The sequence below is a fragment of the Lampris incognitus genome, chromosome 20 (assembly GCF_029633865.1).
Source record: "Lampris incognitus isolate fLamInc1 chromosome 20, fLamInc1.hap2, whole genome shotgun sequence".
Classification (NCBI taxonomy): domain Eukaryota; kingdom Metazoa; phylum Chordata; class Actinopteri; order Lampriformes; family Lampridae; genus Lampris; species Lampris incognitus.
Window position 1 is genome coordinate 19,081,607 of NC_079230.1, and position 13,622 is coordinate 19,095,228.

General features: G+C 42.4%; 1 protein-coding gene and 1 long non-coding RNA gene across 2 annotated transcripts; one reads left to right on the forward strand and one right to left on the reverse strand.

Moving 5' to 3' along the window:
* Positions 1-1,035: 1,035 nt before the first annotated feature.
* Positions 1,036-4,637, reverse strand: rpl34 (ribosomal protein L34). Its single transcript, XM_056300450.1, has 5 exons — positions 4,585-4,637; positions 3,875-3,946; positions 3,626-3,725; positions 2,557-2,660; positions 1,036-1,165 (listed from the first exon to the last, which is right to left on the reverse strand). Exons 2-5 carry the CDS (start codon positions 3,937-3,939, stop codon positions 1,081-1,083), a joined length of 354 nt encoding a protein of 117 aa, XP_056156425.1. The 5' UTR covers positions 3,940-3,946; positions 4,585-4,637; the 3' UTR covers positions 1,036-1,080.
* LOC130130678 (uncharacterized) lies at positions 2,448-11,801 on the forward strand. The gene is made up of 3 exons (XR_008812176.1): positions 2,448-2,523; positions 3,363-3,382; positions 11,748-11,801. It is a non-coding gene; the product is annotated as an uncharacterized LOC130130678 (long non-coding RNA).
* The last annotated feature ends 1,821 nt before the right edge of the window (positions 11,802-13,622 follow it).

Genomic DNA, 13,622 nt, shown 5'->3' on the forward strand with positions numbered 1-13,622 from the left:
AGGTCCTCCTCTGTGTAAAGGTTTAAAGGGTAAAATGAGAGTCTAGCGAGGAATGTCTTCGTGCGAACATGAATCAAATTGACCTATCAATTTTAAGTCGATAAATCTATGGGCATCTGTTAAATGAACCTTAAATAATGTAACGGTTTTTTTTTGTTTTAGGTTTTTGTCTGTCGGGATTTGGAGTGATGACGTAGTTAAAAAGCGACGCCGACACGGCGAACGACAACTTCCTTAACATGAAAAAAAAAAACTTAACGTTTAACAAAAAATTGTGCTTAAAACTCCCGGCTTCCCGTTTTTTATATATCACCCTGTTTTTATCGTGCCCATTTAATTTTCTTGTTATATTAAACTATCCAATTATTTCATCTTACTGAATATCGTGTCACAATGGCACATTAGCTGTAATGGCATGACAGTATGCGATTTTATTCTAATAAAGCTTGTTGGGAATGAAAGAAGAAAGTCCAACCATAAAAAATTCAACATTTTTGTGTATGATTTGCGTTTTACCGTCTTTGAGCCCATTTATTTCATCAAAACATGTTTGTCTGGTGGGATTGTATTGCTTGTTGGCAAGGCTGGTTGAGATTTAGAATCGATATGAAACTAGATTTCTGGACACACTTAACGGCGAAGCATATTTTGTCCATCCAGGAAAGCTTTTGACTTTAAAATACTCCCAGCTCATGTTTCATGAAAAAACAAACCTTCCAAACGGCTCACTGACATCTTTGTTGCAACTTTTAGGCATACATACTCAAGCCATTCTTGCATTCAAGTTAATCTAGTGCCGGTCCAAATTCGTAGTATGCTATTCTTAATTTTTGATAATTGTCACGAATGAATTTATCCTCAAAATGGTTAAATTTGTAAATTTATGCACAATAAAATCTATAAAATAAATCAGTCAGATATGATCCAAAATAGACTGAGGTAACGAAAGTAATGATTGCTTGAGAATGTATTGTTCTGTGAAGATGTGCTTGTAAAGACTAAACATGAGGTATTCAAAGACAGACAAGTCAAGGATTTTTTCTTTTTTTACATTTCTTTTATTGTAGCAATAGAAACAATTTATTTAGATTTCTGGCTCTGTGCCTGTGCCTTGAGCACCTTGACGACGATCTTCTGCTCCTCAATCAGGAAAGCACGCTTGATCCTAAAAGATAAAAACACAAATTGACAATTGAGTATAAAAACTGCTGCTAAGGGCCATCAACCCAACTGAAACTGTTTACAATGGATCTGTGCCACCATTCTGCAGAGTAAATAAATAAACTGGATCAAGAGAGTTGGTCAGTAGGGCCCCAAGTAATTATTTCCAATTATCTCTTGTATTTTCTTAGTTTTGGTGTTTTTTGTGATGCTGGACAGATTTTTTCCTTTATCCCGAACAACCCAAATGTATTTACTGATGTATGCAAACTGATGCATACACTCACGTGCACAAAGGTTAACAGAAGTGCAACAGGGTTTCATCAAGGAAGAGCAACAAATAGTCAAAGTACTTAGAACTCCTAATACTTATATTTAAGATTTGTAATCTCCCCTAAATCTCCCAAATTCTGCCCAATTCCATTTTTATCTGAAATCTTTTAAATGTTCATGATTCTGTCGGTATTTTCCACATCTCGGATATCAGCGGCCTAGTTCAGTCATCATCCCCAGATTATATTGTATTGTTGCCAGCAGTACACAATAGCCTCCTTTTAAGAGGATTTCAGGTGCATTCCAAAGTTTTCTCAACATTCTCGTTTTCTCTCATCTTACAGATGAGGGAGAAACTTTGACACAAGTGGAAGAAGATAGTTAGGGAAAAGTAAAAGTTGAGACCATTTGAGGCCATTTATGCACTTACTATGGGCTAAAATGGAATTGGGCAACTTCCAAGGCCACAATAAAAGCGCAACTCAACCTTCTGCTTCTTTCCCTCAAATGAGAAAAACTCAAGATACACTGATACACTTAAAGATACGCCTGCTTTAAGTCCTAAAAAAATCAAAATGTATAAAAAAGCCACTATAAAGCACAACAACAGTACCCCAAAAGGACTTAATTAGGATTTCTTGGCCCTCAATAGTGCGGCAATTATAGCCGCATTTGCCAGCAGGGGCTACACTTGCAACACATGCATGTTGACCAGTTCCTTCCTGTTCACAAGATTTAACTCTGTAGACTGCTCATGACATAACTGCTAGGTAATCTGTATAAATCCTTATTAATGTGAAAGCTAGACAACGTGCCAAAACAGAGCCACATCCCCCTACACAGAGGTAAGCAGATAAGGAAATTGGAGGATACATCTGGGTGTGATTTTGATTCCTTTTCAGAACAGGAAAAAGTTACAATGGGTTTGCACACAATTGATAGAACGTTTGTGCAGAATGGATTTGAATTCTAATTTCTGCTGGGACTTTAAGCGACGTCTTATCTCCTCTGCAGACAACATGGTGGCAAAGCTATCCATTTCATGGTCGCCAAGATTTCCAACTCACTGAGGAAAGGAGAGATTTATAGGTAAGCAGTTTCATTGAAGGAACATTCTCTTACCTGTCACGCACACACTTGGCACACATGGAGCCACCATAAGCCCTGCTGACATGCTTCTTGGTCTTGGAAAGCCTCATCAGAACCTGAGGTCTAACGGCCCGGATCTACAAGGCAAAAACAGACCCACGATGAGAATAAAGGGGATTTCATCCCATAAGAATAAGGACATAGTTACAGGCATTGGCATACAATGTTACATTGTATATTCAATAAAACAGAACATATATAAATGTATTATTAGGGCTGGGCAATATATATCAATATCGTGATATGAGACTAGATATCGTCTGGGATTTTGGACATCATAATATTGTGATATGGCATAAGTGTTGTCTTTTCCTGGTTTTAGAGGCTGCATTACGGTAAAGTGGTGAAATTTTCTGAACTTACCAGACTGTTTTCGCTGTTGCATTAATTCCCTTTACCAACTTAGTTATTACTGAGACATTGCTAATAGAAAATCTGATTGTGTAAATGTTTTGTGAAAGCATCAATAGTCATCCCCACAATATCGACAGAGGATCAAAAAATGACTGCTGGGATAGGCTCCAGCATCTCCGCGACCCTGAGAGCAGGATAAGCGGTTTGGATAATGGCTCGATGGATGGTCCAAAAATATTGTGATATTTGATTTTGTCCATATGGCCCAACCCTAGTATTAATACTTCCGTACACATCACAAAAGCAATAGTTTCAAGTGCAACCATCACATGTAAACACATCCTTCAAATTGTTAGCTAAGAGCAGCAAAAGTGATTTTGCAGCAAAAATTAACTCTAACTCTGGTTATTCTGACATTTTTACAGATTGATGGCTGTCAATTGAGGTAAGCACCTTACTCATGTGTTCGGGTGCAAGTTTCTGTGTTTTTGTTTTTAATCAAGAGGACTGAAAACAATCCACAGCACTTCAAAAAAAAAGAAAGTAATGAATTCAGTTTGTACAGTTACTGTCAAAACATCAGATCTCAATCCTCCAATGGGAAAAGTACAGTTGCGCATTCTCAGTTAGATTATAAAAACATACAAGAGCGGCTACGCTATGTTTAGAGATAAAGAACTTTGCTTACTCCACGCAACCTCCCTGGGCAGATGCCGCATGCTGACTTGGGGGCCTTGCCAGTCTTCTTGGTGTACAGGTACACAATACGGTTACCAGGTGTCCGGGACCTGGAGACAAACACACGTATAATTAGGGATATTGTGCGAAAAGCAATCATTTACAGCTACTGGCATATCCAGTCTTTATTTCTGATGCAAGCAAAGCTTATTCGACTGGCAACCGGCCGTCCTTGATCAAGTCAGACGCAGTTACTTACAGCCTGGTTTTGTTGGAGGCGGTATTGTAGGACAACCTACGGCGGTAAGTCAGGCGCTGCACCATCTTGAACCTGAAATGTTAAAAACCGTTCAACGTTAGACAAGCTACTTTCAGAGAAATCATGGGGCCCTACCGGCGGTATCCATCTTTCCCAGAAGCATACACAACAGAGCAAAACAGGAGCCGCGAATTGCTGTTTCGACAACACATACTCCTAAATTCGGCGGGTGATGGCTTAATAGTGTCTACTAACAGAAATATAACAAACATTTGCTTCGAAAATTTGGGTTTAAGTTAGAATGACAGCAGATGCAAATCGCCGTGTATTACATTTGGGATAATAGCATAACCTCGTCGCCGAAGAGCAGCAATAGAATAGAAAGCCACTTTATTTGTCACTGTACAGTTGTTTGGTTACAATGACATTTGTTCACAGCATTTAACCCATCCTTATGCTAGGAGCAGTGGGCAGCTACAGCGCCCGGGGAGCAAATCAAGCTCTTCTTTCCATTGCCTTGGTCAGGGGCACAATCTTAACAGTACCGTCACTGGAATAACGTGCACTGACGAGATATTTACATTAAAACAAAACAGAAATGTTTTTTAATCATATCCATTCAAAACTAATGATTATTTTGCTTCTGAAATAATAGATTGCAACGGATTTTAGTTACGTTCCCTTTTCCGATTAATTTGAGGCAGCCATACCTGCTATTGCGGTAACCGGAAGAGGAAGTTCATTTGCGTGGGTCAAAGTTAAAGGTCCTCCATGCTGGCTAGTGTTTAAACTGCCGAATAGAGTTCCGCCCTGTGCTGTTGCAATATTACAATTTCATTTAGCATATGCTTTTATCCGAAGCGACGTACTGTCTGAGAGTACCGCGTTAGAAAATAGTATTGCGTTAGAAAATAAAAAATATTTATACTAAGCAAAATAAAACGCTCGTCAAACAGAATAATCGATTTCGATAAGGTTAATTTCCCACTAACCCATACGACTCCGTGAAATAGTTTCAATTGCACAACTCTTTATAAGTATGTCAAAGCTACAATTCCGTCCTGTTTCATGATTTTTAAAACTCTTTTATCCAAGACCTGGAACCCTAAACCGGATGTTTTTTCTTTCAAAAGCTGAGCGCTGCAAAGAAACTGCAGTTAGAAAGATTGCCCGTTAGATGGCAGAAAACACTCCTTTTCATAAAGGGAGCCATACGTTCTCCAATCTTTCTCACACAGCCTCCCTGCCTAACTACCGATTTGGGAACATGTAATTCTCATACATTTTCAGCAGCTACGATTATAACCATTAGGGTAGTAAGTAGGGAGACCGCTGTTCAACCGCACCACCGAGATTCGAGTGTCTGTGGTGTAAAAAGTTGCCCTGCCGAAGTACCCTTGAGCAAGACATAACGCGTCTGTCTTCTGCCTGCTCCAGGATCACTGTGTCGGTGAACTCTGAGAGAGAAGGTTGAGTTTAAGTGGTGTGTGTGTGTGTGTGTGTGTGTGTGTGTGTGTGTGTGTGGGTGTGTGTGTGTGTGTGGGTGTGTGTGTTGGGGAGGCCCTTCTGCGAATCAATAAAGTGTTCTAATTTTCTCACATTTCTAATGACAGAGACAGCACACGTACATGTATAGGCCCACACGCAAGCTTGATCTTTTTTTATTTGATTTTTTTACTCTTTTTGATTTACATATTGTAAATCATTGAAGTTCAGTGGAAGTGTCGTGGTTCACAGGGCTAACAGACGATGTCGAATAAGTCGCACGCTGTAATATTCTGTAATATTGTAATATTAAAAGTAAAAACTAATATTCCTTCTGCAGACATAACTTCTAGTATTACATAAACAGAAACACAATAAATATCAAATTTGGCACTGGAAGATGGCAACAACAACAACAAAAAGTCTTCCTAACCTACTATTACTGATGGTCAATGGTGCAATTAATGGAGTTTAAAGACAAAAGGAATAGAAAATAGAAGTACTTTTTTTGAGGAGGGGAGACAATTTAAAACGGCTGTTATTTAGTCCCTCTAAAACATGTAGTATGTTTTAAGCTAAACTGTTGTCACTTTTGTAGAACTATAACGCATTTTAGATTCATCTTATAAGGTTAGGGTCATTTTATAAGTGGTAGATAGCATTTTGCAACAAATATTGCTGCAAAAGCTATTCTTTTTTTGTATCTGAGGTATACTGCTGCTCTGAAAGCCACAAAAGAGCCAGCCTATTATCAGCTTTTGAAATGATAAGATGCATTGCTCAATTTAAATCCTTTGCAGCAACTTGAGGTATACATAAAACGCATGCAGACAAACACCATATATACGCTGAGTAATCCCGGCCCACCGCTCGTCGCTGTAAACATGAGAGTCAGGGCTCAAAATGGCTCCCCGTCAAAGAAATGCTGTGTCACAAACACACATTTGCCAAGTTCAGCCAACAGATGGTGAGCTTGGCATCCTTTTAGACTTGCCTGGCAAAAGCGAAGGTAAGGGAGGGGCACCGCACATTTTCAATACTGGCACATTATTCCAAGTCTGTTGAATAATGAAAGGCAGTGAGCCGATCTGTTACTTATTAAAGTATTTGTCACTGAAGTTACAGGTGTTTAGTCACATAATGTGAATCACATTTGCAAACGAGTCACTAAACTACCCGAAATCTAGTTTTGAGTTGTTTTTATCAAACATGTTTATAATACTAATGTTGCCGTCTGGTTCTGTAGAAAACAGCGAACCATTTCTGTTATGTGGGAGCTGTAGGTCTGTATTTATGAAAAATAAGACGTAGGCATGTTTAATTTCTTACAAAACTTGTTTCGTATGATGAATTACATTGTGTGCAAAATAGCAGTCCATCAAACAAGGCCACCCCTTAGGCCCGTCTGAGTCATTTTTAAACCTATAAAGTGGCAAGATAGACCAGTTGAAATACCGCGAATTTTCTTTGTGTCATCTTAATGGATAACAATTGTATGAACACAGACATATTGAACAGAGGCGGAACCATCGTCCCTCCATGCACTCGTGCACACACGCGCAAAACATACACAGACACACACAGCTTGTTTACTTTTACCAATGGTAAGACTACTAGTGACCTCTAGAGGTTGAAACACATACCTTAAGAGACTGATTTGATTAAGGCCAGATGTGACAGGGTCTCGGATTAACCCGCTTCTTCTGGCCGGCCACAGCTTTAGCACAAGAGTTGCTTTAAACAAAGGCTCTCGAGAAGATGTGCACTACATGTGCAAGGGATACGAAAGAACGTGCACATACTCGCAAACGTGCTACATATGCTTGCATGCACACACACACACACACGCGCGCACACACACACACACATGTCCAAAAACAAATCCAGCCATCTGCAGCCAGTCTGTCTTAATCTTGTCAAATGCAATTATGCTAAAAGATAGCCTCGAAACAAGAGTGTTCCACATACATTTCAACCCACCAAAATATCTAGTATATAAACTCATGATGTGCACATAATCTGAGTATGACGTTTGATTTATTGAAAGGCCGTCTGACTTTACTCGTCATATCTCGCTGATCCCCTGACCCACTCAGGCCCACCGTCTTAATCAGTCCTGACTGGTTAAAGATGCACCATATCACCTTAAGTGCACTTGATTATGCAAGCCCCTCCGGCCCCCCTCGCCACGTCTCCTTGGGCCCCGTGTAATCTGCCGAGATTTAAACCTGCTGCTCCTGTTTAATAAATCCACGGCGATTAAAATAGGATTACAGCTCTGCTTTCGCCTTCTTAATGACATCAGCGCATGAAACATTTTTCAACTTTCCTTTTTTTTTTTTTTGTCAGGTTTTTTTTTTTGGATTTCACCCAGCCTGATTCATTTCTCTCTCCCACTTTGTCATAGCCAGACAGGCAATGATTTTCAACTTCTTCCCCCCAAAAACCTGATCCCTCTGTGGCCTAGCAGGTCAGCCCATCTGTGGGGTTGCTGACACAGGGATTAACCTCATAATGCAGTGCACATCCTGTATCAATGCTTTCCTCCCTCACATCAGAGTTCTCAATAACAGTCGATACAAAAAGTCTACACCCCCCACCTGTTAAAATGGCAGGTTTTTGTGATGTGAAAAAGGAAACTAAGATAAATCATGTCAGAACTTTTTCCACCTTTACTGTAAAAAAAAATAAAAACTTACTATAGCCTGGTTGCATAAGTGTGCAGGGCCCTAAATGAATGCTTTGTTGAAGCACCTTTTTGATTTTATTACAGTACTCAGTCTTTTTGGGTAAGAGTCTGTCAGTTTGGCACATCTTGACCTGGCAATATTTTCCAACTCTTCCTTGCAAAAAAAACCATTCTACTAGATCTGTCAAACTGTGAGGGCATCTCCTGTGCACAGCCCTCCTCAGGTCACCGCACAGATTTTCGGTTGGATTTAGGTCTGGGCTCTGGCTGGGCCTTTCCAAAATGTTGATCTTTTGGTGAAGCCACTCCTTTGTTGATGTGGATGTATGCTTCTGGTCATTGTCATGCTGGAAGGTAAAATTCCTCTTCAGCGGGGCATCTGGGTGGCGTGGCAGTATATTCCGTTGCCTACTAACACGGGCATCGCCGGTTCGAATCCCCTTGTTACCTCCGGCTTGGTGCGGCGTCCCTACAGACACAATTAGCCGTGTCTGTGGGTGGGAAGCCAGGTGTGGGTATGTGTCCTGGTCACTGCACTAGCGGTCAGTCGGGGTGCCTGTTCGGGGGGAGGGGTAACTGGGGGGAATAGCGTGGTCCTCCCATGCACTACGTCCCCCTGGTGAAAAGAAGCGGCTGGCGGCTCCACAAGTATCGAAGGAGGCATATGGTAGTCTGCAGTCCTCCCCGGAACAGCAGAGGGGGTGAAGCAGCAACTGGGACAGCTCAGAAGAGTGGGGTAATTGGATGGGTACAATTAGGGAGAAAAATACCCCCCCCCCCGAAAAACATTTCTCTTCAGCTTTCTTGCAGACACCTGAAGGTTTTGCTCCAAAATCGACTGGTGTGTGGAGCTATTCATGACTCCTTCCACCTTGACTAAAGCCCCAGTTCTAGCTAAAGAAAAGCAGCCCCAAAGCACGATGGTGCCTCCACTATGCTTCACTGTGGGTATGGGGCTCTTTTGGTGATGTGCTGTGTTGTTTTTGGGGCCAAACATACCTTTTGGAACTATTGCCAAAAAGTTGAACCTTGGTCTCATCAGACCACGACAAATTTTTCCACATGGTTTTGGGAGACTGGCTGTATCTTTTTGCAAAATTTAGCCTGGCTTGGATCCATCCATGATCTGAACCGCTTATCCTGCTCTCAGGGTCACGGTGATGCTGGAGTGAAGATCCTTCCATCTTGCCACATAGCCCAGACATATATGAAGAATATGGGAGATTGCTGTCCTATGGAGGGAGCAACCAGTACTTGCCTGAAACTCCTGCAGCTCCTCTAATGTTGCCGTAGGCCTCTTGGCAGCCTCCCTGGCTCGTTTTGTCCTTGTCCTCTCATCAATTTTGGAGGGACGTCCTGTTCTTGGTAACGTCACTGTTGTGCTATATTTTCTCCACTTGCTGATGATCGTCTTCACTGTGTTTCATGGTATATGTAATGTCTTGGAAATACTTGTATACCCCTCTCCTGATCGATGCCTTTCAACAGTGCTTTGTAAGCTCTTTGTGGACCATGGCTTTTGCAGTTGGATGCAGCCAAGAAGATGTCCGGAAAATCCCACAGGAACAGCTGAACTTTACTTGGGCTTAATTTCAGTCACTGTAATTGATGGCAGGTATATACTAACTACTATTTAACATGAGTGTGAATGTGAATGATTAATTCTGAACACAGCCACATCCCCAACTATGAAAGTGTGTGCACACTTAATGCAAGCAGGTTATTGTGAACTTTGTAATATTCTTTCCCCACAATGTTCCTGATTGCTTTTGTGTTGTTTTTATACAATTAAAAAAAAAAAAGTTGAAACAGTTCTGACATGATTTATCTTGGTTTCGTGAAGCCGTGAAATATGCATCATCATGTTTGGCAACCCGAGGCCGGCAGGTCGCACCACGAGGCCGCCAGGACACAGCTGCTGCTCTGTTTCTAGCATGGACCTCATGTATTGTGAAATGAGGGATGTGGGAACTGAAAACACAAGCTGCTAGCATGCATGGTCCCCCAAGGGTTTATGCAGTCCTATAATAAAGGAAAATATATTTCATATAATTTCCTCTACACTCATGAGCCAAGCGAAAATAAAATGTTCATGGTATGAATTTATATGACAAAACTATAACTTTGTGTGTGTGTGTGTGTGTTTTGACTTGGACCTTTGTCTAGCATAAGTTGCTAGACAATGCCGAGTGAGGAATGCATCAAATTTTGATCTATTGATTCAACCAACTCGTTAAAAAGGATTCATTTTCTTGTAAAGTACACCCTGGGAAATATAGATTCTGTGGGTGGTCGTTGTCACATGATGTTATTTTTCAGAGAAAAGTGCTCAGCAAGGCTATGTGCACCGTGAACACACCAAACTGTCCCCTAAAGTTGATATTTCGGTTGCTCCCTTTAGGACAGGGGTTTGAATTGCCGATATTAAAGAGCAATTGCTATAAAAACTCCCGTAGACCTCATGCAATGACCTTGCTTAATTTGGTGTCAGTGTGAAGTTTTGCATGAGGCAGGAAGTTGCACATTCTCTTTGCACTTGCTTTGATATCTGTTACACCTCAGTCTCCCACCCCTGTGTTGAATCGCAAATTGATTCTTACCAACGTTATCGTGTTTTCTGCTAATGATCGTTAGCTGTGGGTGCATGATGTTTTTATGCTTCGTACTAGCTTGCTGCTGCAAGACAAGTTTCCCACGAAGGGACAACGAAGTTACTGAAGTGCAGTGAAGCCTTGAAACGGCTTTCAGAAACAGGAAACTCCCTGGCCAAAACAGAGTTCATGCTCAGTTGTATCTCAGTATTGAAGCGGCGGAGGAGGCATGGCTACTAGAACAGTTACCACTGTTGCGGAAAAGTAGATTTTATTTTTCATATTTTTCCCCCCTTTTTCTCCCCAATTGTACCCGGCCAATTACCCTATTGGAGTTACCAGCCGCTTCTTTTCACCTGACAGTGAAGAGTTTCAACAGGGGGTCATAGCACTTGGGAGGATCACGCTATTCCCCCCCAGTTGCCCCCCCGAGCGACCAGGACACATACCCACATCCGGCTTCCCACCCGCAGACATGGCCAATTGTGTCTGTAGGGACGCCCGACCAAGCCGGAGGCAACATGGGGATATGAACCAGCGATCCCGTTGTTGGTAGGCAACGGAATAGACCACCACGCTACCTGGACGCCCCTGTGAAAAAGTAGATTTGCTTGTGACTTTCGGTGTTGGTATGTTTTCTGCAATCATTTCCGGTGTGTCCCCGACCGCTAATACGTGAAAATTGCTTGCTAGCAAGTCTACAGTTTAGCAACTGGGTTGGCGGATAAGTCAGCACTTTCATTTAATTGCACTATTCAAATTCAGTGTGACACTGTTGTCACTGTGTTTACATGGCCTGGACATGACTTTCACTCTCTGTGCCCGTCTCTAATCAGGTCCAGTGCTTAGTGATGGGACCTATCTGTGGATTACCACTCCGTAATCCTTTTAGGGGGCACTGTTGAAATGAATATTCCCATCCGCCCCAGGTTCAACCCTAAACGGCGTTGTCCACGTTCACACCAAAATGTCTTGCCTCCATCTTGTGATGCCATACCTCAGACAGCAAAATAACGACGTGCCGTCTCCAACTCTCATTGGTGCTAAGGCCCATTTCATACTACCAGCAGCACTTTTGCTAATGGGCAGGTGGTCTTCTCTTCTCAAGCCTCTTTTTACAGACTCGTGCTTGAGGAGGGGTGCTGACTTCGACGTATGACAGCCTCCAAGCCTAACCAAGCTGCCGTGTAGGACCACAACCCAAACATCACACATCTACAGCACTGAAAAACCAGCTTGCTTCTTACTTATTGTTGAGTTGCAGAGCTCGGTAAGTCAGTATGAGAATCAGAATTTATCGCATGATCAAGGTGTTTGACTTGATGCATTGCTCACAGACACTTAAAACAAAAGTAAATCTGAACAGGTTTGGTGTTGTGTGTACGACAGAACTGTGTGCATGAAAATGACGGCAAGTACTAGAACATGTCAAAGTCTGTGTATGTAAGTGGTGTTTTGAGAGGTTTACAGTAGCAAGACATTTTACACCAGTGTATCTAGCAGCATGAAAGTTATTGCCAGAATACTGCCCAGTCTTCGCAGAAGAGGCAATAATACAGTATTTCCAGGGGATTCCCTGTCAACAGTAGTTACAGGTTACCTAGGCAGTGGTGTTAGAGGATCCTTCCCTCTTCACCGGAGAACCTTGCTTTGCTATCATGACACCAGCACTCTCTCTCTCTCTCTCTCTCTCTCTCTCTCTCTCTCTCCTCTCTCTCTCTCTCTCTCTCTCTCTCTCTCTCTCTCTCTCACTCTCTCTCTCTCTCTCTCTCTCTCTCACACACCCCACCCCATCCCCATTGCTGACAAATCCACAGAACTATGTGGGATACAAAGGCTTGGATTTAGCTGCCGAGCCGAAAGCGACGGTGGGCCAGGTTGGGGGGCAGGGCCAGCGCGGATCATTCTGTTGTTTGTCACAACGCCGATCTCAGACAGATCAAACAACCCCCGTCCCCATCCCATCCATCCACCCCGCCAGCCCCCTGTTCTCCCCCCCCCCGTCATAGCCCACATGACCACTGACCAGTCATCACTTTTATGTTGGAACTGCAGCCAGATCAGGAGTGGCCAGTGTGCAGCTGAGGCTGGTGTTGGTCTAGAGGACCACATTGTTGGAGACAAAAAGAGCTGACATCCCGTAAAGGATCTCATTTGATAGGCGAAAATAGTGACAAATCTGATCCGAAGTGCAGGCGTCACAGGGCCAGAGTGAGCTTTATACTGACATGTGTGCTCATCAGATGTGTCCACACACACACACACACACACACACACACACACACATACACAGACACACAACATCCACACAACATCCACATTTCAAACAAATGGGGCCACTTTTACTGTCTTTCTCAAGTGACCTACAAAAGCACTGTTATTACAGGACCATATTTTTTACTCCTTTGGGTCACAATGTCATTTGATCAGACTGTAAAATTCACTGAATTTAATTCTATTGTCTTTACAGATGGTGCGTTGACCAAATATTGCCTCACAGTACACTCTATCCCCCCCAACCGTCTGATCGATCATGTACTCATCTGTCCATCCATCAATCAAACTCTTGTTTTAATCAGCTTGTCAGACGGTCGCCAGCTTATCCTCAGGAAATGGCTCAGAAATGGGTCAGCGAGGAAGCCCAGCGGCAAAAGCTCTATTATATAGAGTGCACACCAATGCATTATGGGTCAAGTAAAGCAATTAAAACTCACAATCACTCTGCAAATAAACGTTTTGTCCTCTGGCTTTGGGGGTTAAACACCGCTCCAACCGCAGTCAATTTCATGGGAGCCAAAAGAACATTTTGCTCCCGTCAGACGATATGACAAACGATACGACACACTAAGTGGTATTGCCTTATTTGCTCATTCGTGTTTCATCTTCATCTCCATATCGGGGGTTCCTTAGGAAGTGTTACGTAGATATCATCTGCATTGCTTAGCCAATCCTAGTGGGCAACAAAATGAAAGGTTTTTTTTTA